Consider the following 27,992-nt stretch of genomic DNA (forward strand, 5'->3'; position numbering starts at 1 on the left):
ATATTTTCATCTTATAGGATTCACAAAACATACAGTATGCCCTAGTACAATAGGCACTTGGTAACATTGTTCACATACACATGCAGTGTACAGTTACTCACAGTATTACACAGTGCTTTACACAAATTGATGAAGAATGTATCTTATCTGTGGTTTATTTCCTTTAATTTACTGAGGTTCTAATTAAAAGGTCCCAATTCCAAGGTTGTTTTAGATAATCTACTAAAGTACTGAGAAAAGCTTGTCAGTTTTATATTTGCTGTCTATAACTTCAATATATCTGGATAATATAGTTTAAACCATGAATAATCGGCAGGATTATTCTAATAGTGTTTTTAATTTTAAGTTCAGTGGGTGCCAAAAATTGTGATAATGGAGGTCCCTAAAGTTCCAGATTCCAAGTAACTTCCATGTGCTAAACACTATTTAGGCTAAGCATGACAATGGTAAATGATTTTGGTGCAAGTAATCTATTGAAAACAGCATTTTGCCTTTATAGTGTTTTGCTACCATATTTTGAATTAATGCCCCAGCATCATATTGTAGGTAAATTGGTTGATAATGCTTAAATGCAGTGAGCATAGAATAATGTATATAATCAGGAGTTTGAAAATAATTTCTTTCTTATGGCTAGTCAAGCAGGCACATTTGAAGTATTTTCTGCTTCCTTTCACCATATTAAAAGCTCGTTACTTCCCATATAATCCCCATTATCTCTGGCCGTTTGCCAGGGGTTCACAAGAAAGTGCAAAAACCACTATTGATAATTGATTGCTCTGTCTAGTTCTGCCTTCAAAAGTAAAGTAGTCTGCGTATATATTGATTATATGAATAGATGCTTTTGCACTTAAGTATAGTGATTTAAATCTTCAATTGTGTTTCAAATGGCATCAATATTTTATTAGTATCCTTTTATCCTTGTTAACAATTAGAATAGCAAGACTTAAGAATTAGTTCTTTTTGTGTTGTGGTCAAAAAACTGAATGTTTGTAATGACAAGTTTTCTGGTAGAAGACCGCATTTAGATATCTTTGAAACTGCTTAGAGATCTAATTCCTATCTAGTTTAGAATTTATTTTTACATTGTGACAAGAGCAACACTTAGACATAATAAAGGTTCGGGGCAGCCACCTGTATAATGTCCTTTGGCTACAAAAAGGTATTTTAAAGGTTAGAAAGTTGTTCACTCGACTGAGTCCAAAACAGAACTGTTGAAGAAAGACAAAATGGAGGCTTTAAAGGCCGACAGTAATGGGACTGGAAGTGACATCATCAGGGGTGCCAGAACCCCGTGGGATTTCCTGAGAATGGTCTGCAAGGGACCGAGAGAGATAGTTAGTGCACCCCACTGCCCCCTGGTCGGATGTGGAATTGCCATTATTCAAGCCCTTTAGTTGACTCCTACTCGCACGTATGTGACAACATGCAACATTTGAAATGATTTGTCTCCATAAACATGGTTTAAGTGTTTCCCAGAGTGTTCCTGTATATATCTCTGGAAATAAGATACACTAATATCTATGAAAATCTCAGGTTGTGTGGAAATCTATATAATAAAATATTCACTGCAAATAATATCCTATTAGTAATAAAGAAATGGAAGACTACTCGTTGCATTGTAAAAGAAACAAAAGGCTACAAGCTGCACTGTATAAAAATAAATCATAGTAAAATTACAATCAGACATTTTAAATTTGCTAAGGTTTCACGCCGGGAAGACCTACATATTTTTCTTTGTTTTAATGTGAATCTCTCTGGAGTTTAAGTGTTCCCAGTACTACTAAACATGTGCTCGGAGGAAGCGCTGGATGCTTCAATGTACATGAATTTTTTTGATTATTTTTGACAGCTTGGTGGGCATATTTTTGTTTTTTTTTTGCCTTTCACCAAAAAGAATGCCTTCTTTTTGTTTTCAGCCTCTTTCTGTAAAATATTTCATATTTGTTACTTACACTCTCAGTGGCAGTGCAGTTGAAGTTTGAAATACTTTTCAGATGCTCACCAATAGACTTCTTTTTGGTATAAGTGTTGATTCGGTTGTGTTGTCTTCATCATTTTCATTTAACCTGAAATAATATCCATCTTCATTCAGGGTTGCTAACGTACTAGCATCATCTTTTTTCCAAGTCTGTTGTGCCAAGAACGCTGCAACTGATTACAAATAATTTCAAATGTGTACTCTAAAGAACGTTATGCAGTGATATATTGATTTTTAAATTTTTCTTTTTTTGCACTTTGAAAACCTTGAGAGGACTGGCACAGTTTTGCTGGTTCTGATTGGTCTGTCCAAGTGGCATCAACAATGCCTATGGGTTGGTTAAGGTTATAGTGTTCATTACACTTGTATTCTTCAAACCAATTCCTAATTTTCAAAATAACATTTTAATTCCTGCTGCTTGATTACATTTTACCAATTCAGGGTACTTTGATTCCTGTTTTTTAATTTTGCTATCCAACACTAAAAACAATAAATTAATACCTCCTGTAAGTTGGAAGGGGTGTGTCACCAGAGTAAGCTGATTAACCATCTGGTACAGGCCTAGCTACTGTATAGTGCAAAATAATAAAATGTGTTTTATTCCTCATTCCATTTCTACACACAGTTTTCCAAAAAGAATGAAAAAAATGTTCTGCCAAACTTTACTGTATATTAAATATTATGTCTATTATATATTTTCTAAATTCACAAGACACATATTTTATGTTCCTTTGTTTTCTGTGAAGCATAAACCATCAACATCCAGTTCCTGCTGCTCATCAATGTTAGAGAATTGATAGAATTCTAGTAAATTCCCTTACGCCTTATGGAAGTTATTTGTTTTTTGTGGCATGTCTCTTTAAATACATAACTATCTTCATTTAAAATATTAATTGGACTGAGGAAACTCAATAAAATAATAAATAAAGAGATTTGTGCAAAAACAAAAGAAAAAAAGAATCTGAATAAAATGGCTCTGGCGCATGCTTCCTTCAAAAGAGAAACATGAATTGCACTGTCATCATTTATCAGGCTTGAGCATACTTGCCAGTGGTGGCAAGATATACCACTGGTTATTTCCCTGTAGAGTTAGAAGTTTTTTAATATGAAATTTGATCCATTTCACTGAGGAAAAAAAGTTTTTTTTTATTTTTAATAAATTTGCAAAACCCTCAAGTAATCTTTTTTCACATTGTCATTATGGGGTGTTGTGTGTAGAATTCTGAGGAAAAAAATGAATTTAATCCATTTTGAAATAAGGCTGTAACATAACAAAATGTGGAAAAAATGATGCGCTGTGAATACTTTCCGGATGCACTGTATATATCTAGGCCGGAGAGAAACCAAAGGAACATACAGTTGTCATTATCTTCTTCAGTGGGTATCGCTGATAACTATACGTGTCCAATCTGGCAGGGCGGTGGCAGCATTTTGAACAGCTTCTACCTTCTTGATGAATCCTTGCCATTGTAAGTGCTCACATATCTGTCTGCAGAGAGATTGTCAACCTTGTCGAGAAGTTTACTTAACTCTGTAGCGACATTCATGTCTCTGGTGACTCATCTTATGAAGTCAGTAGACAGATTGGGAGAGCATGGGGGTCATGAGGTGGGATTGGACTGCATGTCTGCCTATTTCGTTGTGTGGGTGTGGCAACATGTTGTACCAGTGCGTGCTTTCCAACCTGATTTGACCTGATCTGAATATCACCTTAATTTTATATTCTATAAATATATACTGTACATACTAGACAAATTATGCCCATGAAATAAACTTTTTTCCTCTACCATAGGAGAGATTGAAAGAAAGAGAAAACTGTTATCATAGGCCATTTTACATGTGCAGCAGGTGTAAATTACTCATTGTATTATCAAATGTAATATCTTAAATCAATGTGATGCTTTACTAGCCCCGTAAAGTCCAAAGTAGAGCCTGCTTGGATGATAACACATTGTAGATAAGAACATGGTAGCAATAGTACAAACACTAATTCATCCATCCACAGAAGCTTAAAGGACCAAATGATCTTGCCTTAGTTATGAAGCTACTTATAATCCTATGTTATGTTTCAACATGTTTCTTTTGTGGAACACCATGTGTGTTATACGTATTATTCCTGCTTTAAAGGCAAAAACAAGATTATTTAGATCCATTTTAATGTTTCTGCACTTTGATCTGCTTGGATTGTGTTTATATTTAAGCAGCTACTGTATTACATAAAAATTATTTGGATAAGAAAGTACTCATTTAACATAATTTTTGTTGTTTATGAAAGGAAAATTTTGTTGACCCCTTTGCTACATGTGTAACTTAACATAAATTGGTTCAACCTAATGTAATCATTGTTTCTAATAGGAATACATAAATTCTTGAAGGAAACCGTAAAGAACTGTGTCAAAAATGGGTATGTTCAGACTATTCTTGGGAGGAAACGGTTTTTGCCAGCTATCAAGGACCCAAATATCTATGTAAAAGCTCATGTAAGTTTTCTTTTTTTTCACTGTAGCACAGAATGTCTAAAAAATATATTTTCAACAGTGTGTTTAATTAAAAGCATTTTAACTATAAACACAGATATTTTAAAATACTTACTTGTTACTAATACCTAATGTAAATGAAATAGTCTTGTTATATAGTCTTGGTTCACTGAGCTCGCTCTCAGCATGGTGAATATGTGTGTAGATATAGAACTGTGGTTTAGAATGTTTCACTAGAAGAAAATAACAGTGTTGTAGTAAAGTTTTACTCAGTCTTTTTTCTTTCTGTATGACACTGTACAACATTGTTTGTTGTCTTCCATTTTGTTGTACAGGCAGGCATTTGTTGACGTGATCGGTTTCCCTTAATATTAATAAAATTTGAAAGAATGAGAAATTAACCAAATGTACACATGCCTATTTTTCCAAAATAATGCTATTTTGTCAAAAATCAGTTGCAGATCCTAAGCACCATGGGGCAAGTCCAGAAGGAGTAACAACACCATATAGCGAGATCATGGGCATTTCTCTTAAAGCTATTCCTCATTTTTTTGTATTATCTGGTCTATTGTGAATAAATTAGACAACAATACCAGGTTACTCTGTTTTACGTACTGCTGCTGTTGTAAGGTGCACCCAATATCTATAACAAACGCTTCTCATACTTTTGACTTTTGCTATTTGTCAACCCCAGATCGCTGCCATAAAAGCTCTGTACTGACAAATGTACACACCCTTCAAAGCAGTCAATGATTGGCAATTGTTGAGCTGAATTCATGTATAAAATCAGATCAAGATTTTAAAGCATTTGCAAGGCTAATTGACTATAGCCAAGATGTGGTGTGCCTATAGCAGGTTGTCATTTCTCTCCAAGAACTTCACACCATCTCTTCATTGCTGGTAGTAATACCTATGATGGTGTTATCATGAGCAAATTTAATGATAGAGTAGTAGCTGTGTTTGGCCTCGCACTCATAGGTGTAATAAAGAAGTTACAGAAAGGGACACAGTACCCTGTGGAGTTGCTTACATTGAGGATCAGTGTGAAGCCTATAATATTGCCAGTCATTTGCATGGGGACTGCCAATTAGGAATTCAAAAATCCAGTTGCAGAGGCTATCATTAAGTTCTAGGTTTTGGAGCTTGGAGATCACTTAGCCAGAGTCTATAACGAGGACTCTGGAATAGCAATATTATTACCTATGTAGGCCTGACAAGCAAAGGGCTATGGCATCCTCTGGGGACTTATTATAGTAATTTGCAAATGGAAGGTGGTCCAAACGTTTGGGTATATTAAATTTAGTGTGTCCCAGCATCTGTCTTACAAGACATCTCTTCACAGTGTGAGTAAATGCCACAAGCCTGTTGCCACTGAGATCATCCATTTTTGATTTCTTTGGTACATGGATCATTTTTATCTTTTTTGAAGCAGACTGAGAACACACATTTTTGCAGTAAAGCATTATACTCTGTATGTCTATGAAAATGTTAGCTGTTGAAACATTTTTAGACACATCATAAAATTCTGTCCAGGCTTGTTAAATATCCTCCTTGCATATTCCATAGGAAGAGTGAAGGATGAATAAAGTAGTGACACAGCTATAAAATTCATTAAATCCATCTGGGATATAAAATGGGAATGAGTACTTTAGCATTTAGTGAATACAGGTATATCTGACAGATTGCAAGGATGTTTTCAACCAGTAACAGCAATTAGTAAAATGTTACATGACATTATGTAATGCATTCATTCTTTCCATTTAAGCAATATGTAGTTGTGTTTAGAGTGTGTTATTTTCATTCAGTCAATAACAAATTATTATACAAATATACTTTACAGCTAAGTATTCTTAGTTACATAAACACAAAAATCCAAAATAAGATTGACACTCTTAGATTTCCCAGAATTTTCATTACTGTTTTCTTGCTTATTGCAAAAATTGCTACAGAACATCCACACTGGAAGCTCTTTGTGGAAAAGAGAATAGTGGCAAAATTGGATGCCATCATGAAAAATCCGCCATCACTTACAGGGGGAGATCCTTTGGAGAACTTTTAGCCACAAACTCATTCTACCACGGAATGATGAAAAGTGCCTCTTGGGATCTTTTCTGCCTACTGCTATTAGGCAATTTAGTACTTCCTTCAGAATACACATACCGATAATCGCAAAGTGGGGGTTCTTCAATACCAACCCCACTCCATGCAATTTCTAAGACAGTTAATGCTGATGGAGCTTATGAAGAAATGACTATGTTCAAGAAAAAAAGGTTAAAAATCCCTGCATGGCAAGTAAAATTGTGATCTTCAAGGAGAACTAATCTGCCTCAATCAATTTACTGTAAAAGATGAGTGCATCCGTAGTTTTTTTTTTTAATTTAAAGACTGTCACTGCTGAGTGCTTAAGCTTAACTACATCTGAAGAACACTTTTGTCTTATTAAATATTATTTGGTAAAGTTGGATTTAATTGATTAATTCAATAAAGAGGAAACAGGCAGGCAGTATGATCCCTTTTCTTTGAGTTTGGTAACATCCAGAGTACATTATAAGCTACCTGGAAATACAGATTTCAATTTTAATTTTATACTTGTAAAAGATAATGGCATCATTTGATGTAGCTATGATGTATACAATTCAAACATAATAATTTTTAACAATAATTAACTGCAATGCTTTGTTTATATATATATATATATATATATATTTTTTAGGCCGAGCGTCAAGCCATAAACACCACAGTTCAAGGCTCTGCTGCAGATATTGTGAAAACTGCTACTGTGAACATTCAAAGATCCTTGGAAGAAGTGTTTACTACCTCAGCAAAATCACACAGACATATTAAAGGCCGGGTGAGCCAAGACTTGGGAGGTAAATGAATGCTGGTATTTTTATGCAGTGATGTTTTAACGTATGCATGTAATTTTCTGAAAAAAAAAAAAAAACATTTTCATAAATTATTGCATTTTAAGTTGACATGAACATAAGATTGTTCAGCACATATAAAATATCATTATGCTGCTTTGTTATAAAGAGAGAACATAGTTTCATTCTGAAGAATTAGTTTAAATATAGCTTTTAAAAATATCAATCACATACTATTTGTATGTTTGCTTCCAGACAGAAGACTACATCGAATACTGGGACGGCCTCACAAAGGTGCCTATTTCATTCTACAGCTGCATGATGAACTCATCTATGAAGTTGTAGAAGAAGATGTTATTCAGGTAGGTATGCCTGCAGATTGCAAATTGTCTATTTTTCAGTCTACTGGATATGTAAGAAACCATCTTTGTAAGGAGAGAAAGAACTAAGCATTATGTACTAAGCACCAAGTATTAAAACATCCTTTTTTTAATGATTTATTTCTGCATTTGTAAATACTGTAACAGATTTTCTTATACAGTACATACAGTCTGTAATAAAGCATGCTGGTAATTTGCAATGTATACAAGTAATTTTGACCATGTGTCCTCCTTAGAGGAATTATGTACAATTGCATATGGTGCACTTCTAAACATTGTCAGTAGTCCAGTTAATTGCATTTGCACTCTGCTGTATTCGTCGAACACTAAGACCCCAGTTTATCCCAATATTTGCTATTTTTGTAATAACAACAACAACATTTATTTATATAGCACATTTTCCTACAAAAAGTAGCTCAAAGTGCTTTACATAATGAAGAATAGAAAAGACACAGTAAGAAAATAAAATAAGTCAACATTAATTAACATAGAATAAGAATAAGGTCCAATGGCCAGGATGGACAGAAAAAACAAAAAAAACTCCAGACGGCTGGAGAAAAAAATAAAATCTCTAAAATATATATATACAATATACAATATACGCATGTGACATACATTTAAAATAGTCTGTAGTATTTATTTGTATTGTCCATGTATTGTATACACAAAACAAAAAGAAATAATGATTGTGAAGACCAAAAAATACCAAAATAAATATAGGAATTTTACATCTCTCAAGTTCCCATAGTAGTGTTATAAAGGTTTCTTACATGTCTGTTAGTTAGTTCTCTGCTGCTACTTGTAAATCTCTGTGTAATGACTTTTTATATTGGGTCTTCTGTAATTTGAATTGCAGTACACAATGTTCATCAGTGTATGACTTCATTTTAATGGGACTAGTTCAGAAGAGTTTTTTATGTACAGGTTTCTGTACTTTGTTTATTGCATTAATGTTGTATGTATAAGTGCTCTCATCCTAAACTTAGTAAAAAGTGCTGTAAAATATTAAAGTGCATTGAATTGTGTGATTAAAGTGATTAAACCAAATGACTTAAATAACTGCATAATTTTTCCTAATTCAGCTGATGCATCAGATGTACTAAGTGTTATGAAAGTTTCTATATACAGTGATCCCTCGCTATATCGTGCTTCGACTTTCGTGGCTTCACTCCATCATGGATTTTAAATGTTAACATATCTAAATATTTATTGTGGAATTTTCGCTGGTTCGCAGATTTCTGCGGACAATGGGTCTTTTAATTTATGGTACATGCTTCCTCAGTTTGTTTGCCCAGTTGATTTCATACAAGGGACGCTATTGGCGGATGGCTCAGAAGCTACCCGATCAGAGCACGTATTACGTATTAAATAAAACTCCTCAATGATATACGATATGCTTCCCGCGCGGTGCTTCGCACACTTAAAAGCTCTAACAGCCCGTATTGATTTTTGATTGTTTGCTTTTCTCTGTCTCTCTCACTCTCTCCGACATTCTCTGCTCCTGACGGAGGGGGTGTGAGCAGAGGGGCTGTTTGCACAGAGGCTGTTTGCTTAGAAGATACAGACGCTCCTCTAAAAAATGCTGAAAGACTACCATCATTGCGGCCGCTTTATCGCGGTGCTTCACATACTTAAAAGCCCAACAGCTATATTGATTTTTGATTATTTACTTTTCCTCTGATATTCTCTGCTCCTGACGCGCACTCCTTTGAAGAGGAAGATATGTTTGCATTCTTTTAATTGTGAGAAAGAACTGTCATCTCTGTCTTGTCATGGAGCACAGTTTAAACTTTTGACTAAAGGGTGTTATTTCATGTCTAGAGGGCTCTAATAATGCTAAAAACACATATTTAGAAGGTCGTAAACAGGTTTTCAATGCTCTAACTGCGAAAATATTAGATTTATAAATAAAGAATCCTAGTTCGTGGAAATTCATTTATCTGTCTGGAGCAGATTAACCGCGATAAATGAGGGTTTACTGTATAACTGTGTGGAGAATATTTACAAACAGTGTGGGAGAGTTTCTAAGGGTTTAAAATATATAAAAATAATCATACTAACATATGGTTTCTACTTCGCGGATTTTCACCTATCGCGGGAGGTTCTGGAACGCAACCCCCGCGATCGAGGAGGGATTACAAATCAGTAACTGGTAATGTTAATGGTTTAATGTATTGTTAAAACATATACCTCACAGACGTCTTTGAATTATTTTCTTTGTTCTTTTAAATTATGGGCAGAGTGGTGGCTCTGAGGCTTAGGGATCTGCGCTGGCAATCGGAAGATTGCCAGTTCGAATCCTGTAAATGCCAGAAATGACTCTACTCCATTGGGCCCTTAAGCGAGGCCCTGAACCTGCAATTGCTTCATCCTGGGTATGATGTTAATCTGCATCCAGCCCTGCAAACAGGTCCTCCAACTTCAGGAAATTCTTGGGGTTTGGTAGCAGGATTGGCACTCCAGCCACCGTTAAAAACCTCACACTGTTCGAGTGTGATGCTGAGGTGTCACACGCTGCATTCTGGTCCCAATGCAGGTGGTTCGTTGTGTGGTGGGTGTGGCAACTTGCTATCAGTGCATGTTCCCAACCTCTCTCTTTTAAATTTTTCCAACCAGCTATGTCTAAATGTGTCATTGCCTGCCATTTTTTTCTGTCTCAGTAGCTGTTAACGTTTTGTTTCTTCACAAGTTTTGAGTGTTTCTTTTGTCTTGGAATGCTGTACATGGGGGAACTGTGTGTGAATGAAACAGATTATATTCATAAATATAGAAAATCTGTCCTTACATGTTTCTACTGATTTACTGAACTCTTAATCCAATTCAAAGACTTCGGAGTTATGGGTTTTCCCAGCCTCACAGGTTTTGAAATATATGCAATGGACAGACATTATATATCAAAACTAGCTTTCATGGGAATGGGCCATTTTGTAAGTGTGCCACCCTTTAATTAATTTGTGAAACAGTGCAGTTATTTGTTTTAATGTATAAATCTCAAAAGAAAATTAGGTCATGACTTTGTACATTCAACTAAAAAAGTATGAAAACATATTGTTAATAGGGCATTTGGGAAAACCTTATGAAATATCACTAAAATTGTGCTATATTATTATGATTAAACAGTATTATTTAAAGTAACTACCCCTCAGGGTAGTCACAATGGCTGCTGGTATTCATTACAACTACATTCTTATTTTCTTCCAAAAAATAAATGTTTATGATACCATTTTTAAATTTTGCAGCACTGATATGGAACGTGTTTTTTAATTGTATATAACAGAAATTTACCACCTCTTCTGTGGTGAAATGGTGATGTAATGGTTACTGTTGCTATGTCACAGCTCTGGATAGTTGGGTTTCAATCCCAGGCCAGTCTCTTTCTTTCTGGAGTTTATACATTCTCCTCTTACTTGAGAGAATTTTCTCAAGGCACTCTATTTTTTCCTCTCTATATTAAGACAGTCATTCTTGTTTAACTGGTGACTCTCAATGTCAAATGTGCCCTGTGATAGAAATATGAACCATTCAGGCCCCGCATCTTGTGACTGATTCTGATGAAATGAGCATCAGCACCCTACAACCTCAAACTGACATCCAGACTTTAATAGAAATGAAGATACTTCCACCTGAGGAATAAAAAACTGTTCTCATATTTCTCTTTTCTGCCATGTCAGACTTTTCAGAAATATCCTATGCAAAATTTAGGAAATAAATTCTACTCAGCTGGCCTAAAGTCCTTGAATTATTAGCAACCTGAAGAATTAGCATAATTTTTTAAATAAAATATAAATAAGATCAAGTATGTATTGTAGTAACACAGCATGTGGAAATTGGGAAATAAGTTTAATTAAGAAAAGAGATCTGACTGTGGAAATGAGTATGGTTGGATTATAAAGTCATGCTGACAAATTGGCTCCTAACATGATGAATCTCGGAACAGAAAATCAATATTATAAAAACAATGTTTGAAATCTGTTACCAAGTATAATTAATTAAATGTATTATCATTAAAAATGCATATAATATTGACATGCTTATTTTTCTCTGCAATAGGTAGCACAAATTGTGAAGAAAGAAATGGAAACTGCAGCAAAACTTTATGTAAAACTCAAAGTAAAGGTCAAGGTTGGTCCAAGTTGGGGAAACCTTCAGGACTTGGATGTCTAGGCCAGTTTTCTCAAAGGCATGTGTAGAAGGAGCCCCTTCAAGTATTAAATACACCAAAAAGTCAGAAGCAGGGCTAAAGAAAAATATATTTTCAGAACTAAGTCATACATTTGCACTTTAGTATGTAGAAATTCTATACTGTGAAAGCAAAACTTGAAATTTTTGCACTTCAAATTTTTAACATTAATATATGAAATATTATACAATTTTAATGTTTTTAATTTATTCGACTTTAGGATATGTTAAACTCATCTGTGGCAGTTTAAGTGGTTATCAGTGAGATTGAAACATTTGCTAAAATGTTAAATGAATGTATCAAATCCTAATATGTACTTAAATGACTGAAAATATTTTCAATACAATTTAAAAATGGAAAATTAACTTGAATGTATTAGAGTTAATAGTATTTGATGTATGGTTATTGATATAATAATTTGGATGTATAGATATACTAACTTGAATAGTTCCTAATATGAACTTGAATGAAAATGTTTTAATACAATTTAGCAATGGAAAATTAACTTGAATGTATTGCAGAAAAAAATGAAATATGTAATACTTTTCATCTTACATTGTTGTATATTTATGATTTTTAATACACAAAATAAACTATTATTAGAACACATTTTAACATATTCATAACTAGGGCTACAATATATATTAACCACTGAATCACGGTTTATGTCAAAAAAAATTATTACATAATTATTCCCATTTTCCCTTAATGATTCTGCACAAAATCTTTGAAACTTTTCATTTTTTTAACAGCCCTAATCATTATGCTTTTCAGGTTTTATTTTGAACTAGCAAAATACCCGCGCTTCGCAGCGGAGAAGTAGTGTGTTAAAGAAGCAATGAAAAAGAAAAGGAAACATTTTGAAAATAACGTAACATGATTGTCAATGTAATTGTTTTGTCACTGTTGTGAGTGATGAGTGTTGTCATATATATATATATATATATATATATATACTGTGTATATATATATATATATATACTGTGTATATATATATATATATTTACACACACACACATAAACATATATATATATACATATCTATACATATACACATATATACATACATATATATCTACATATATACACATACATATACATACACACACAGCTATTTCGTATCAGTGCAATACACTGCTTGTTAAAACGGATAACTCCCGCTCTTACGTGCAAGTCTGTGTGGATATTATGAACTATCGTATTTGTTCAAGTTCTATTTAAATTTTAATAGAAGGAATTTTTATTTACTCGACAGAAATATCTTTGGTAGGAATGGTAAAAACAGACAGGAATATTATTACTGAATAAATCAACTCAAACCTTAAACAACTAATAATATTTTGCTCTCCATAAAAATATATCCTGTCTAAATTATACAAGTTAGAAATAAAGTAAACATTAAAAGAACAAACATTCAAATTTCTTTACTCTTATGTAATTTTATATAAAAATAAACTTAGATTTTAAATATCCCAAAAGATTTTGCTCTCCATAAAAATATATCCTGTCAAAATTATACAAATTCAAATATGAATATGCTGCATAACAAAACCTGGAAATATAAATAAAATATGTTCCTTTCAGCAATAACAAATCAAATCATTCAGTTGTCTTTGCTCTTATGTCATTTTAGAGCTGGACGCCTGGCATCTTTTTTTGGCAACAAATTCGTTTATGTTTGGTGTGAGGTTCTGTGTTGTGGAGATTCTCAGGATGGATTGCAGGTGCTCATCAGTGAGGCGACTCCTGTGTGCTGTTTTGTTAGTCTTTATCACTGAGAAGAGCTTCTCACACAGATATGTGCTACCAAACATGCACAATGTTCGAGCCGCATGTAGACGGACTTTTTTTGTTCTTCAAAGTCACCAAAGCGCCGTGCAAACTCAGTGCGCCAGTTTATCAGCAAAGTGCGTATTTGGGAACACCGTAGTGACGACTTGGTTCAAGATTACTTGGCAACAGGGAAAGTAGGGCAAGTTGCACTGGTGCATTTGTGTCTCCCATAAAAGTAGCTTCACTTGAAATCACTTTGTGATTGTGCACGGTAAAACGTCCGCTGAAGTGTCAGATTCTTATTTAATTCTTCTGCTTTCTGTATCTTCTGCATTGCTTTCAGGTTACCCTGATGTTTTTTTTCATAGTGCCGTCTTAGATTAAATTCTGTAATTACAGCCACATTAGCTCCACAAATGAGACACACGGGTTCAGTAAACATATACTCAGCCTCCCATCGGTTTTTAAAGGCTCTATTTTCAGAATGAACTTTTCTCCAGCATCGTGTGAGCTAGCTTCGCAATAACTTGCAGCATCATAAGCTAGACTTGATTAACGCGGTGTTCGGCAAGGCAGCTGAAGCGCTGCATTATGGGATCTGTAGTTTATTGTGTTACCAGCGCTTCATATACCTGGGCCATTAATAACAATAATACAGTATATAAAATGATCTTGCGGGCGGATATAATTACACTGGTCGGATGTGGCCCGTGGCCCTTGAGTTTGACAAATATGGACTAAATAGAACTTGAAAAGATATATTTTTGAAATGTGATCGCGCAATTCAGATAGAGTTGACGCCAGCACTACAGCCTGCATCCTCCCTCGCTCTTACTTTTTACCGCTCATCTAATGAATACACTGAGTATGGCTTTACCAAAACAATCATTGATGGCGAATAAAGTATCCATTATTCGAGTATGTAGATCGGGATATATATATACATATATATATACCCGCGATCGCAGCGAGAAGTAGTGTGTTAAAAAGCTAGAAAAGAAAAGGGAACATTTTAAAAATAACGTAACATGACTGTCAATATACAGTATTTGTTTTGTGAGTGTTACTGAGTGTTGCTGTCATCAAGGATTTGATTATCATTATTTCTTTCAATCAGGCTCGTATTTGTAGGATGTGTTGTGTTCAAGTTACATTCCGTGTTTGTCAATCGCTGTAAAGATGACAGGTTTCTTTCATCGATTCGCTTCTTACTGCATCAATAAACAGCTCGCCTTCTTCTTTATCTGAGACCTGACACACTGCATGCACGGGTTTTTTTACACTGTCTTCCTTTAGCGGGACATTGACTTTTTCCACCGTGTGCTTTGTTTCCGCAGTAGCTGGATTTATGAATATGCTTATCAGACGCTTCATATTTTTTGCTGCCTTTTCAATTGTGTAATTCGGTTTTTGTTCAGCGCTCTTTGAACTGTTGCCTTTTATCTGTGCACTGCGCCAGTTCACGTGAGCCTCGGTGTACATGCATCGAAGGTTCCCAGCTGTGCTGGTGCCATCTCGTGCTATGTCCATGGCTGTATTTAATGTTACCTTAGTCCTGGCACTTAAAACTTTCTCTCGCAGTTTCGCTGAGTTTGTGTCAAACACCACCCTGACCATCTCATCTTCCTCTCCATAAACACAGTCCTTCACCCGTGAATATTTAGTGGGAGTTTGCTATTGGATTGCCGCTGACGGACGGCCTTATATGGGCAGGCACTAAATTACAAACGCCAGCCTGTCTATGAACTTAATTTAAAGTGTAGGTTTACATCGTGCTTTGTTTCCGAAGTAGCAGAACTCATGATATGGTTGTATATGTCACTCGCTCGCTTCTTATTGTTTCGCTGCCTTCTCAATTATATAATGCATGTTTTCTTAAGCGCTTTTTTGAGGTCTTCCTGGTTTTGTATGTACTGCGTGATTACGTGGGAGGCGTGATGATGTCACACGAAACTCCGCCCCCACGGCGTTCAAGCTCATCTCCATTACAGTAAATGGAGAAAAACAGCTTCCAGTTATGACCATTACGCGTAGAATTTCGATATAAAACCTGCCCAACTTTTGTAAGGAAGCTGTAAGGAATGAACCTGCCAAATTTCAGCCTTCCACCCACACGGGAAGTTGGAGAATTAGTGATGAGTCAGTGAGTGAGTGAGTGAGGGCTTTGCCTTTTATTAGTATAGATAATATCTATATAAAAATATATTACAAAATGCATTGTACTTTTTTCCCTGTGTTGTACATTTGCATTTGGAACATTTTATTTACTGTTTCCATTTCCCTTTTTATGTCACTGTCAGACAGAATCATTTTATTGGTTTTTGACAATATCTCATTACAATATCTGGCCTCTTCCCCTGCCACATATTTTGGTACCAAATTGGTATTAAGTTTACTTTCAGACTAAATAATGAATCTGAATGTTTTTGTTTAATGCTGTTTATAATTAGTCTTTTCTGCTCATTTGTTTTTGAATCAATTTTAAATTTACTATATATTGTAATTTGCATACATGTACATACCCAGCTATTGCATCAATCAATTTGCATGGATGACTCTTACAGACGGGCGGCACGGTGTCTCAGGGGTAGCGCTGCTGCCTCGCAGTTAGGAGACCCGGGTTCGCTTCCTGGGTCCTCCCTGCGTGGAGTTTGCATGTTCTCCTCGTGTCTGTGTGGGTTTCCTCCAGGTACTCCGGTTTCCTCCCACAGTCCAAAGACATGCAGGTTAGGTGGATTGGCGATTCTAAATTGGCCCTAGTGTGTGCTTGGTGTTTGGGTGTGTTTGTGTGTGTCCTGCAGTGGGTTGACTGCCAGGATTGGTTCCTGCCTTGTGCCCTGTGTTGGCTGGGATTGGCTCCAGCAGACCCCCGCGACCCAGTGTTCGGATTCAGCGGGTTGGAAAATGGATGGATGGACTCTTACAGACAAAAAACTCTCAATTCTGACTTAACAGTATCTAATGGCTCCAGTATATAGCCCATCATGCTGTTTTCTCAGGCAGCTTTGAAGAGATGGTCTGTCTCAGGATTGAGTTATCCATTTTATGGGGAGATATGAGGATGTTATGTAGATGCTTAACAGAAAAAAAATGGTCAGAAAGAATGGTGCACACTGCTTCTAAAATGACTGGTTTATCACCAGTTGCTTCTACGTATTGTGGTCCCTCCTTGTGCCTCCTCCAGACCGAGAGGGGGCGTCCGTCCTGGTTATGCTGGGGGCCTCGGGTTAAGGGCTTGGAAGCCCAGCCCTGTAGGGACCCGTGGCCACCGCCAGGCGGCGCCCTGGTGCCTGGATATCCCGAGAGCCCAGCACTTCCACCACACCAGGAAATGCTGTGGGGAAGACTTTGGAGGACACCTGGAGAGCTGCCGGGAGGACAGCCGGCACTTCCGCCACACTGGGGCGTGGCCAAGGGAAGAATGCCGGGAACACCTGGTGCTCGTCCGGGAATCATATACAGTATAAGGGGCCGCCTCCCTTCAGTGAGCAGTGGATGTCGGGTGGAAGTGGACAGAGCTGGAGCAAGGACTGCAGGCGGCCAGGAAAGAAAGGCACAGAGACTGTGAGCCCTGGACTTTGGGGAATCGGTGCAAGAGGCACTGGGGTTTTGTGAGCACGGTAATATTGTAAATAGTAGTTTAAATAAACAGTGTGTGGTGATGAACAACATGTCTGTCTGTCTGTCTGTGTCCGGGCCAGCGTTCACAGTATATAGTGTGTTTAAACAGAAACTGACCAGTCTATCCATCTTTTCCTTTGCTTCAACTTCTCATGCTAACATTTATCTTGCACTGCTTCTCCAAAAGAACATTTTATGGCTTTTGACCTTAAAATATAACACTGGTGAGAAGTAATGGTTTAGTAATTTTGTCTATGGTTTTTAATATTTAAAACATGGTAATATTTTGTTCTGCAATTAATAGATTTTGAAGTTTTGTTTTTATTATCTTGCCGGACAAAGGTAAAAAAAAAAAAAAAAAAGGAACAAGTTGAAATAGCTGCTTTAGCGATTTAACTGCTGAATGCATGATTGGAACAGCCCAAAAGAAGCCATATTTTGAGACAAACCATCAATGGTAAATGGACAGTTTCTCTCGGAGTCTTTGTTGACAGATGGTGACCATAATTGCAGACGGTGCCCAAAAAGGATATTCTCTGGGGCATCAGTTACATACACAAGGTTATATAACTGGTGGCAGCTGGCATCTCTTAGTGTGGCATGTGTCAGCTGATTAACTCAAAAGAAGAATATGGACACCTGCTAATGGGCATAAGGGAGTTGGTTAATTTACTAATTTCTTCATTGTCTCCTCTGTCATTCCTTTAACTATTTTTGATAAAATAAGCCTTGTTTATATTATATTTCGAACTTTCAACTACAGTAGCTTTCTTCTGGGAGGATCAATGTCGAGGATTGGCTCCTAAAATGTCTGTGCATACAGGAATTAAAGGGATATAACAGTGTCTATCTACAAAGGTGAGAAAAATCAAACATTTTTAAAGCAAAAAAAAAATATAAAGACAGTACTTCACTTATATTGACTCGACAAGCAAAATATTAGAGCACAGCTAAAAATATACAAAGCTTTCCAATGATAAGTGGACACATTTAAATGCATACATTGTCATGTGACAGTTCATCTTTTGCTTTAAAGTTAGACTATAATTGATTTTCTCTTTTCTAATCAATACAAATTAAAAGACATCATATCTCAGAATGAAAAATTAACATGCATAAACTCATGGAGCCTACAGTCTACAATTTCTGACAAAATGTAACACTTTTTATTAGTTTTTTTTGACCTTATGTAGAAAAGAATATTGTCAAAGTTGATGATTTGCATATTCAAAGAGAATCATAAGCATATATGAAAATATGTATATCCTAATGCACACTAGTAAGGGTTAAGCCATAAAAATCCCTTGCCTGCCTATTTTATTAATTTTGTCTTTGCAGCTGCTAAGCTTGAAAACTTCAGTCAAGGACATTGTGTACTTTTAGAAGGCTAAACGGGCCATTGTTTTAAGAAATGCAGCCATTGATTTGGCCTTGAGAGAAAACCAGATAGGCCGTTCGCTTCCATTTGCAGCGGCAGGGCCTCTGCCTCCCTGACTGCTTGCCTGGACAGGTGATGACAAGTCAAAAAAGAAACAGCATTATTGTTTTAGGGGTGCAACTGCCCCAACCTCTAGCCCATTATTTAATGTGTGGGTCTGCCTGATTCTGACTTATTGGTGGGAATTGATTGATGAATATGTTTTGGACACCTCCACAGGGTATGAAGTAATGATGGAAGTTTTGGTCAGGTGATGGACATTAGGTAATGATGGGAAGAGCCAGAAGGAGGAGAGTATTTTGCATAAGTGATAAGAGTTTTAATAAATGTAAGCTTGCTGAATTTGCTAATTGGTAATTTCAATTGATTTGGGTCCATGTATTCATCACGCAATAAAACTGGATTTTTGCTGTTTTTCCTGAAACTCCATGTGCCTTCTTTGAGCAGAGTGTTTCTGCCTCAGCAAACACTGCACTCCTTGTTAGAGACTTATTGTATGTAAGGACACTACACAATATAACTATAGTTTATAAGATCATATTTTTCTTTATTATTCATTAAAATTCTTACTTGCTCTTCTTTGTTTTTCTTCTTTTGTATTATTTTCTCTTTGATATCCTGTAAAGCCCTTTGAGATACATTCTTTGTATGAATATGTTAAATATAAATAAGTGTTGTTTTTTAAGTCCAAAGCAGTAGATGTATCCCAAACATGAGCACCTTGCCTTGGGTTAGATGATCTCCAGTCTAATTTCCCCTGAGAACACACACTTTAAAGCAGCAGCTTACTGTTAAATTTGAATTTGTTGTCAACTTTCATACTGCTGTGCCAGACTGTTTGTTTTTTCTTTCTGATCAAATGGAACCATTACCTTTATAAAGGACTTCATTAATGTTGTATTATTATGGGCAGAAAAGAAAATCATTTTAAAGACTGACAATATGTGCATCAGTGTTCTGTGGAGTGCAACATGTACAGTTGCATTTTAATATTTGTTTTTGAAAATTCAATATCTACTTAGCCAGCAGTGCCAAATCATGACTGCACTGTTATAACATTATCTTTTCAGTGCAGTGCACGATGCCACCCTACTCATCTTAAACAACTTTGTTTACTCTATACTGTTGCTTTCAGAAATCATATTTTTTTATCAGTTATACCAGTGGTGGTGCTTTGAAAATTGTCTCTGTTTCATAAGCAGATGAAGTATCTCAGTACTCTGTGAAAACCAAGGTGCATATGGAGATAATGTGCCAACTCTGGACAGAGAGTAACCAGGTTGAGGTGTAAGCAGCACAGGGTTTTCTGACAACCATTATTCCTTTTGGGAGGAAAAACAAAAAAGCATACACTCTGGCACTGGTGTTGGCAAACATTTTATGGTAGCCTGAGGATCTCTCTTCCTTGTATGTGGGCCTGTCATTTAAATGATATCACCCCAGGTAGTGAACTAGCATTCCATCTAGGGAATGTTTCTGGCTTTGAGCCCATTTCTACCAGGAAGTGTGATCCTGAACTAGAGTTCAGAAAATGAATGGATTACGTTTTTTAATTGGCTTTTTACATTCATTAACAACTTTCTATTTTTGAAGCAATTCTTTATAAAAACCACTCCACAAAAGTTAATTACTAATTTACTAATGTCAAACAATGCACTAGCTTGCTTTAAATTGTTTATAATGTTAACTTGTCTACAGTGAGACTTTACCTGTTTGTAATTATTCTCCTTACTGTGTGACAGAAGCTGAAAGGAGCAGTATTTAGACAAAAGACACCTCGGAAGCTGTGACATGTGTCAGTTGAAAAGATAACAAAAAAGATAGCGATCCACTTTTCTACTAATGTGGACTACATTTCTAAAAAAAGGAGCAGTAAAGTGAGTATCTCTGCTGTACTTCCTTAGAATTTACTTGATGCAAATTTTGCAACATTTTGCTCTTTTAGCTCACTTTTCCTTTTTAGACTTAAAGCCAGGTAGCGTTTAAAACAATCTGTGCTTATATTTGGAGCAGCTTCATTCACTTTGAATAATGGCTATTCTATAAGTTACATTGTTTTTAAGACTTGCCAGGCAGGAGTAAACTGAAACCTGTGGCTGCAGTTGATCAGGTGTGTTGGTTGTCTGTTTCCTGTTTCAGAACCCAGTAACAGAAACTTGTATTTACACCAAAATACTTCGTGAAATGTCAGTGCAGTACATTCCATTGTTCAATAAGCAAATACGCTGTTCACAAGCAATGATATCCCTAATATCCATCCTTCCATCTATCATCCAACCCGCTATATTCTAATTACAGGGTCATGGCTGTCTGCTAGAGCCAATCCCAGCCAACACAGGGCACAAGGCAGGAAACAAACCCCGGGCAGGGTGCCAGCCCACCACAGTATCCCTAATATAAATAACATCTGCATGTATCCACCACACAACCCTGAACTGCAATAACTGGAAACCTATTACTGTACACCTGTTAATGGCTACCAGATGTCACATGACAAGACCATCCCAGAAGTTCAAACCTGCCACTGAAATGTTTCATAGCTGACAGTGGCACTTTTCAGTAGCCATCAAATATAAATGTTACCCTTTTTTCCTTTTATTCACGCCATCTTGTGTTTATCTATTTCACAAAGAGTAATTAAAGTGGTCTCGTAATTATAAGAGCATGGTTGCACTTTCACAAATCCAATATTGCATTTAAAAAAAAGGGGAGTGACATTCCACATTTACAAAATGGATGGAATGGTGGATAAACAATTTAGTAAGCAGAAAAAGCAAATCACTTTTGTCTCGATCAATTTTATCCTTATCATGTGATTGCTCCTACAGATCCACTGACCACCATTAGGGGTCATAAGTACATTGAAACAGCACAAGAGGCTATAAAGGACTTTCTACAGCAGAGAGCAAGCAATGGCCACTGACACCTGAGATGGGGCAGAAGCATCTAATTTATCCACAGTGTTGATTCACTGCTTATGGATGGATAGTTGATTGTCAACACCCACATTCAACCTCACTGCCCTGCAGAAAAGGAGGTTTGACATGTTGTGGTCTGTTCAGCCTGGAGTCATTCTCATCATACGCCTATCAGCGTGTTTGTATTAATACCTTTATACAAAATAGGAGATGAGAATATCTGTAACCATCTGCTATATCATTAAACTAAAGTGTGAAGTATACTGGGAACAATGTGTTTTAATGTAGCAAAGGCTGCTTATGAAAGAATATTTTATCTGCATTTACCTTGTATTCTCCCTTATGCAGCTGGATTACATCATGCAAGTAATTTATTAGCTACAACAATCCTTCCCAAGTAATTGATTGCTTATCACAATCCACTGTAGGACATTCAAACTTTATCTACACACTTGCACTTAGTTGTTCTTTACTGAGCTCAGTCAAACTGGGAATGCGATTTACAGATTGTGCATTCCCCATTGATTTGTGCTGTACTGTACAATACGCTGTATTTAAGTGCACGCTAGAAACTCTGTATACTGTACCCGTCAGCAACAGAGAGTTCATTTTTTTAGGATTTGTTTTAAATAAGTATGTCTCACAAAGTGAATGAAAATCTAGAATTTTATATGGTACTTCATAGCCAGAACCATTCTTTTATAAACAACACAGTTGCAGTTGCAATAATGTTGATGGTACAGTAATACAGCCCATGCTGATTAGGAATTGTTGAGTTGCTATTCATTTAAATTCTTTATAATGTATGTCATCTGTTCATAATATAATATTCTCAACCCATTTTACCTAACTTGGGAGAGAGGGTCAATTCCAGCAGCATAACGTGTAAGGCAGGAAGCACACATATCAGGGTCTTTGCACAGCTTAATGGCACAGGCAAGTAGAAGAGTTTGTTACATGTAATCTGTTCACAGAAACCTATAAATAAAGGTCAATTTGACTAAACATATTTATAAAACACAAGAAAATTAGCACAGGTGTCATACTTATTTTCAAATTCACAGGGGCTAATGATGACTTTTAGTTCTTTTTTTGTGCAGTTTGATGCTGTCAGAGTACAGTATTTTACTCCAGAACATTTTTTGCGCATATGAACGGGGATTATTAAGAGGCCAGGTTTCTGCATTAACCGGTTTATTCACCTTAATCTGGTTATGTGTGTGCATGTAAACGCACTGACTGCAAGCCAACTATTGCTGCTGAAACAGTTACAGCTAAAGCAACATTTCTGTGCTTCATTTTACTTAACTCTGTTTAGATTCCCAACCCATAATTGCTTGTTTTAGTTTTACAAAGCTGCTTTTGTTAGAGAAATTCACTTGACTCAGGTTCAACTTACATTAAAAGGTTCTTCTAAGCATAAGAAATGTATTTAAACAAAGATACCTTTGGAGCACACCAATAAAGGTTACTTTTGTATTATTAATCAAGTTGTACTAAAAAATCCTTTGTTAGACAAAGGCTTGTTAGAGTATGAATATATTAGAGAATATTTAGCATATAGCTGATAACATGTTCATCTAGTACAAACAGGTCCATATATGGGACACTAGATCAATCCTATATTAGGCTAAATAGAGATGCTTGATACTTCATTCTACATCTGGAGTGAGTTTGAAGCCCAGCACACTAAAGTGAACTCATCCTGCTTACAACAGGTAGACAAAAGGAAATGTTACAAAAAAGCCGAATGGACAAAAATTGTTAAGTATTTTACTGAAATGATTAATAAGAAAAAATGTAGAATTGAGAATTACTAATTTGCTCCAGGCCACACATTATTTGGAAAGAAAAAAATTATTAGAATGTCCTGATGTCTTGTCATTTTTTAACCCGCTTAATCCAGACCAGGATTGTAGGGGGTCTAGAGAACATCACAGAAGGAATAGGGCACAAGGCAGAAACAAACCCTGGACAGTCCTTCGTGGGCAAACACACGCACAACCCAAGCACACAGTAGAGCCAGTTTAGTGTTGTTAATTCACCGGACCTGTATGTCCTTGGACAATAACAGGAAACGCATACAGACATAGGAAGAACATATAAGCTCCACACAGGGAGGACCTGGGACATGAGCCCTGCTAAGAATTGGTTTCTAATTAAGCAATAGGGTTTGAATAAAAATCTGTGGCCACAGTGGACCTCCAGGACTGAACTTGAGGAGCCCTGCTCTAAAATCGCAAAGAAAGCCTCTCTACACAATGTCCACATAATGCGATTTTATCCTATGATTAAGTTTGCAACCTCTTTAGTTACCCTTGTTTCTGTCCAGGCCTTGGTCTTCATAAACAACAGAACCTTTGTAACCAACAGCTGCTCTGCTGGAGGCACAGCTTTACTCTCCACCAACAGTGGTATGCTGGACTCTTTCTGAACAAGTAGTACAGTACGACATTATGTTAACCACTGAAGTCCATGGAGGCAGCTTCTGTATTGCCCCAAAAATGGTTGCTTGCTACTTTAATTGAGTTTAAATGCAAGGCTACAAGTGGCCATAGTGAATTGTGTCATTTTTTTCTCAGAACTTAATCTTAGACAGGTTGTGAAGCTGCTGCTAACCTGCGGGATGATTTTTTCCACCTTTTTATTCTACGTGATCTGAGCGGTTACTTTAGGACCTATCTCTTTAAGAGTGTTCTACGACCAACTCCTCTGTTCAGCGCTCTGAGCCAAACGGAGTGCTGCCAGAATTCTAATCCTGTTACTATGCTAGGTCTTTATTGACCATTCACTACAAATATTGCATCATCTCTTGTAGCTCATCCATATTCAAGGGGATCAGTATTTTCAAGTGTCATGTCCTGGCTGGTCATTCAACTACAGTGCCAAGTGTAACCAAATGGGAATTTCTGGCCAACTCTTTTTGTCATGAATTTGTGTTATTATTGTCCTGAAGTGATTTTGTTGCATTTTTTAGAGTTGTGATTCATGTCTTTATTATTTATTTTTGTCATTTTAGTGGGGATGCCATTGTGACACTGCACGTGATCATGCTGCAATACTATGTGCGATGACATAAGCTTGTGACTATTTAAAATAATGGCACACTGTCATCAACATTGTAGTGCTGGATATTTTATTTAAAATAAATAACTTTAAAGAATTAAATCTTGGAATAGTGTTAACTTTTTTTTTTGTCTTAACTATATTTTTGCCCAGCGCCTTTGTCTTGTTAGTTTTACAGTTAATAAATCTCTCGCCTGTCTCCGACTCTGTCCTTGCCTTTTTCTTGTAATATTTTGCCATTCCCTGGTGCCATGCTTCAATCACCATTTTACCTCCAAACTTGCTTGTTGAAATTTGTACATCTAGAATCATATTACTGTACTTATTCCACGTCCACAATGTGAACTTTACCAGGTTTTGCTTCTTTAGCCAACAGCAGTAATTCAATGATAGCTTCAGTAACTATTACCTTGTTGTGGAGAGGAGTGTCACCTCTGAGGTGTGACCCAAGTATAAAGTGGTGCTAATGATGTTTTTTAAGCCTTGGTGCAAACATGAACACAAGCTTTAAAGAATTATGGAACATGTCCTTTTTCCAGCCAAGAATGTTTGAGTATCCATTCCTGTCTTGAGAAGGTCATTTTTATATTGTTATTCAAGAAAAAAGGGATATCTTTTCCTTTTTTTAATGAAGTCCAGCTGTACTCTTTACTTCATTGCCTCCTTCTTCACGTGGCAACCCTTCACAACCCCCCTATGTGATGTGGTGGTTTTCCGTAGCTCGAATTGTGAATGCTACAGTTGCCATTGTTATTTTGTGAGCGATTTGGGCACCATCAGTAGGATTGCTTTTTGAATGTAAACTAATAAGTTGCATATCTTTGGGGAATATCCACAGAAGAAATGACTGGGCCACAGATTCAAACCCAGGATACGCTAGATCCACCAAGCAGCAGTCCTACATAAGAGCTACTCTTCTATACAGTATTCTGTTTGCAAATAAATGATATTTCTATTGCTGATACAACGAGATTCTATGTTTAACCCCACTTCACTTTCAACTGCAGTGTAAAGAAAATGTTTGGAGCTGGAGGCTTCAGAAATGGATAATCAGGGTTACTTTCTTATTTTCCTCTTACAGTGCCACAAACTCACAAAACCGCTTTTTGCAGTCCTTCAGTTGGGCTGTTCACATCTTACCCAAGCAATAACTTCAAGCATGGTGGGTGACATAGAGGAGTCATGGGGAACCTGGCACACCTTCTAGACATGTTTCCTTCCTCAACATGAATTTTTAAAAAAAATTGTATACAGTATATGGACATATGTTTTACATAGTAAAAATGTATATATTATTTTATGGGCAGCAATACACTGTGATTTTCACCACCAGCTGATACAGAAATTCAGCCTCCGACCAATCAAATGTCTTCTGTTGGAGAGTTTGGTGATTTAACATCTGCCTTTGTAGATGTGAATTTTTACTAGGCAATTTCACATAACAGCCTTGGAGCAATTTTAAATTCTCTAAAGTGAAGTGTTTTGATAACTATGTATTACCCACTATCATTTCAACAGCCTTACTTTAGAAGCCTTGTTAGCTTGTGTGTGGTGTTAGACTAAGATACAAAAGCACCATTCCTTATTTATGTCTGTGTATGCATTTATATGTATTTTTTATTTTATGATCTGCTGCACTGAACATTATATCCTGTGCTGTGAGCTGGGCTTTCTTTATGTGTACGTGTTTAATGGTTTCAGCCTTGACTTGGCTTTAGTAGGAACATGAAATTCTGTTTACTCTAGTCTGTTGTACAATCCACACAATTTCACGCATATATGTTATGAATCAAAAAATGTGGGTTTTATTTGAATTGTAATTGGGCATTATGCCCCTTCACCCCTGAAAACCCAAAGCTGCTTGCTACATTTTTCCGACACTTACCCTCACTTCTTAATTACCATAAGGAACTGATGGGAACTGTAAACACCTGATATTTTTTATGTTATTTTCATATCCTGGAAATGTGTACTGTATTTTCAAAGTATTGTACAATCGTAATGTAGTATTAAACAGCTGCTGACACGTGCATGGTTTTACGCTATTTTACTTTCTTATTTACATGGAAAACGCCACAGGGGATGCACAAACCAGTGTGTTTCTTTGCGCCGGTCCCTAGCCCAGATAAATGGGGAGAGTTACGTCAGGAAGGGCATCTGGTGTAAATTTTTTCCAGATCAACATGCGGACAACAATACAGATTTCCATACCAGATTGGTCGAGTACCGAGTTAACAACGACTGCCACAAATACTGTTAGCCAACAGGGTGCCGGCGGAAATTAGGTTACTGTTGGCTGAAGAAGGAGAAGAAGTGGGAGAGACGTGTCCAGAGGAAAGAGGTGAGGAGAGAGTGGAACAGAGGGTAGGAACTTTGAATGTTGGTAGTATGACTGGTAAGGGGAGAGAGTTAGCTGATGTGATGGAGAGAAGGAAGTTTGATATGTTGTGCGTGTAAGAGAGGTGGCGAAGGCTAAAGAAAGGGCGTATGTTGAGTTGTATTAAAGGTTGGACACTAAAGAGGGAGAAAAGGACCTGTATTGATTGGCTAGGCAGAGGGACCGTGCTGGGAAAGTTGTGCAGCAGGTTAGGTTGATAAAGGATAAAGATGGAAACATTCTCACAAGTGAGGAGGGTGTGTTAAGAAGATGGAAAGAGTATTTCGAGAGTCTGATGAATGAAGAGAATGAGAGAGAGAGAAGGTTGGATGATGTGGAGATAGTGAATCAGGAAGTGCAATGGATTAGCAGGAGTAAGTAAGGACAGCTATGAAGAGGATAAAGAATGGAAAGGCTGTTGGTCCAGATGATATATCTGTGGAAGCATGGAGGTGTTTAGTAGAGATGGCAGTGGAGTTTTTAATAATATTGTTTAATGGAATCTAGGAAAGTAAAAGGATACCTGAGGAGTGGAGAAGTATACTGGTACCAAAAGGGTGTTGAAGAGTGTCAGGAGTAATTTGTGATAGACGGTTATCAGCAATAGTGAAAGGGAAGGTGTACAGAATGGTAGTGAGACCAGCTATGTTTTATGGGTTGGAGACGGTGGCACTGACCAGAAAGCAGGAGACAGAGCTGGAGGTGGCAGAGTTGAAGATGCTAAGATTTGTATTGGGTGTGACGAGGATGGACAGGATTGGAAAGGAGTACATTAGAGAGTCGGCTAATGTTGGACGGTTGGGAGACTAAAGTCAGAAAGGCGAGTTTGCGTTGGTTTGGACATGTGCAGAGAAGAGATGCTGGGTATATTGGGAAAAGGATGTTAAAGATAGAGCTGCCAGACAAGAGGAAGGCCTAAG

At 36.7% G+C, this 27,992-nt stretch overlaps 1 protein-coding gene across 1 annotated transcript in view; it reads left to right on the plus strand.

The window, feature by feature from the left end:
- polq (polymerase (DNA directed), theta) overlaps positions 1-12,276 on the plus strand; it is a 90,722-nt gene extending 78,446 nt beyond the window's left edge. Inside the window, exons 29-32 of the mRNA XM_039744324.1 lie at positions 4,334-4,458; positions 7,169-7,325; positions 7,575-7,681; positions 11,750-12,276. Coding sequence (XP_039600258.1) covers positions 4,334-4,458; positions 7,169-7,325; positions 7,575-7,681; positions 11,750-11,863 — 503 coding nt within the window. The 3' untranslated portion in view covers positions 11,864-12,276. The remainder of the gene's footprint in view (positions 1-4,333; positions 4,459-7,168; positions 7,326-7,574; positions 7,682-11,749) is intronic.
- Positions 12,277-27,992: the final 15,716 nt, after the last annotated feature.

This window comes from Polypterus senegalus, chromosome 2, assembly GCF_016835505.1.
Source record: "Polypterus senegalus isolate Bchr_013 chromosome 2, ASM1683550v1, whole genome shotgun sequence".
Classification (NCBI taxonomy): domain Eukaryota; kingdom Metazoa; phylum Chordata; class Cladistia; order Polypteriformes; family Polypteridae; genus Polypterus; species Polypterus senegalus.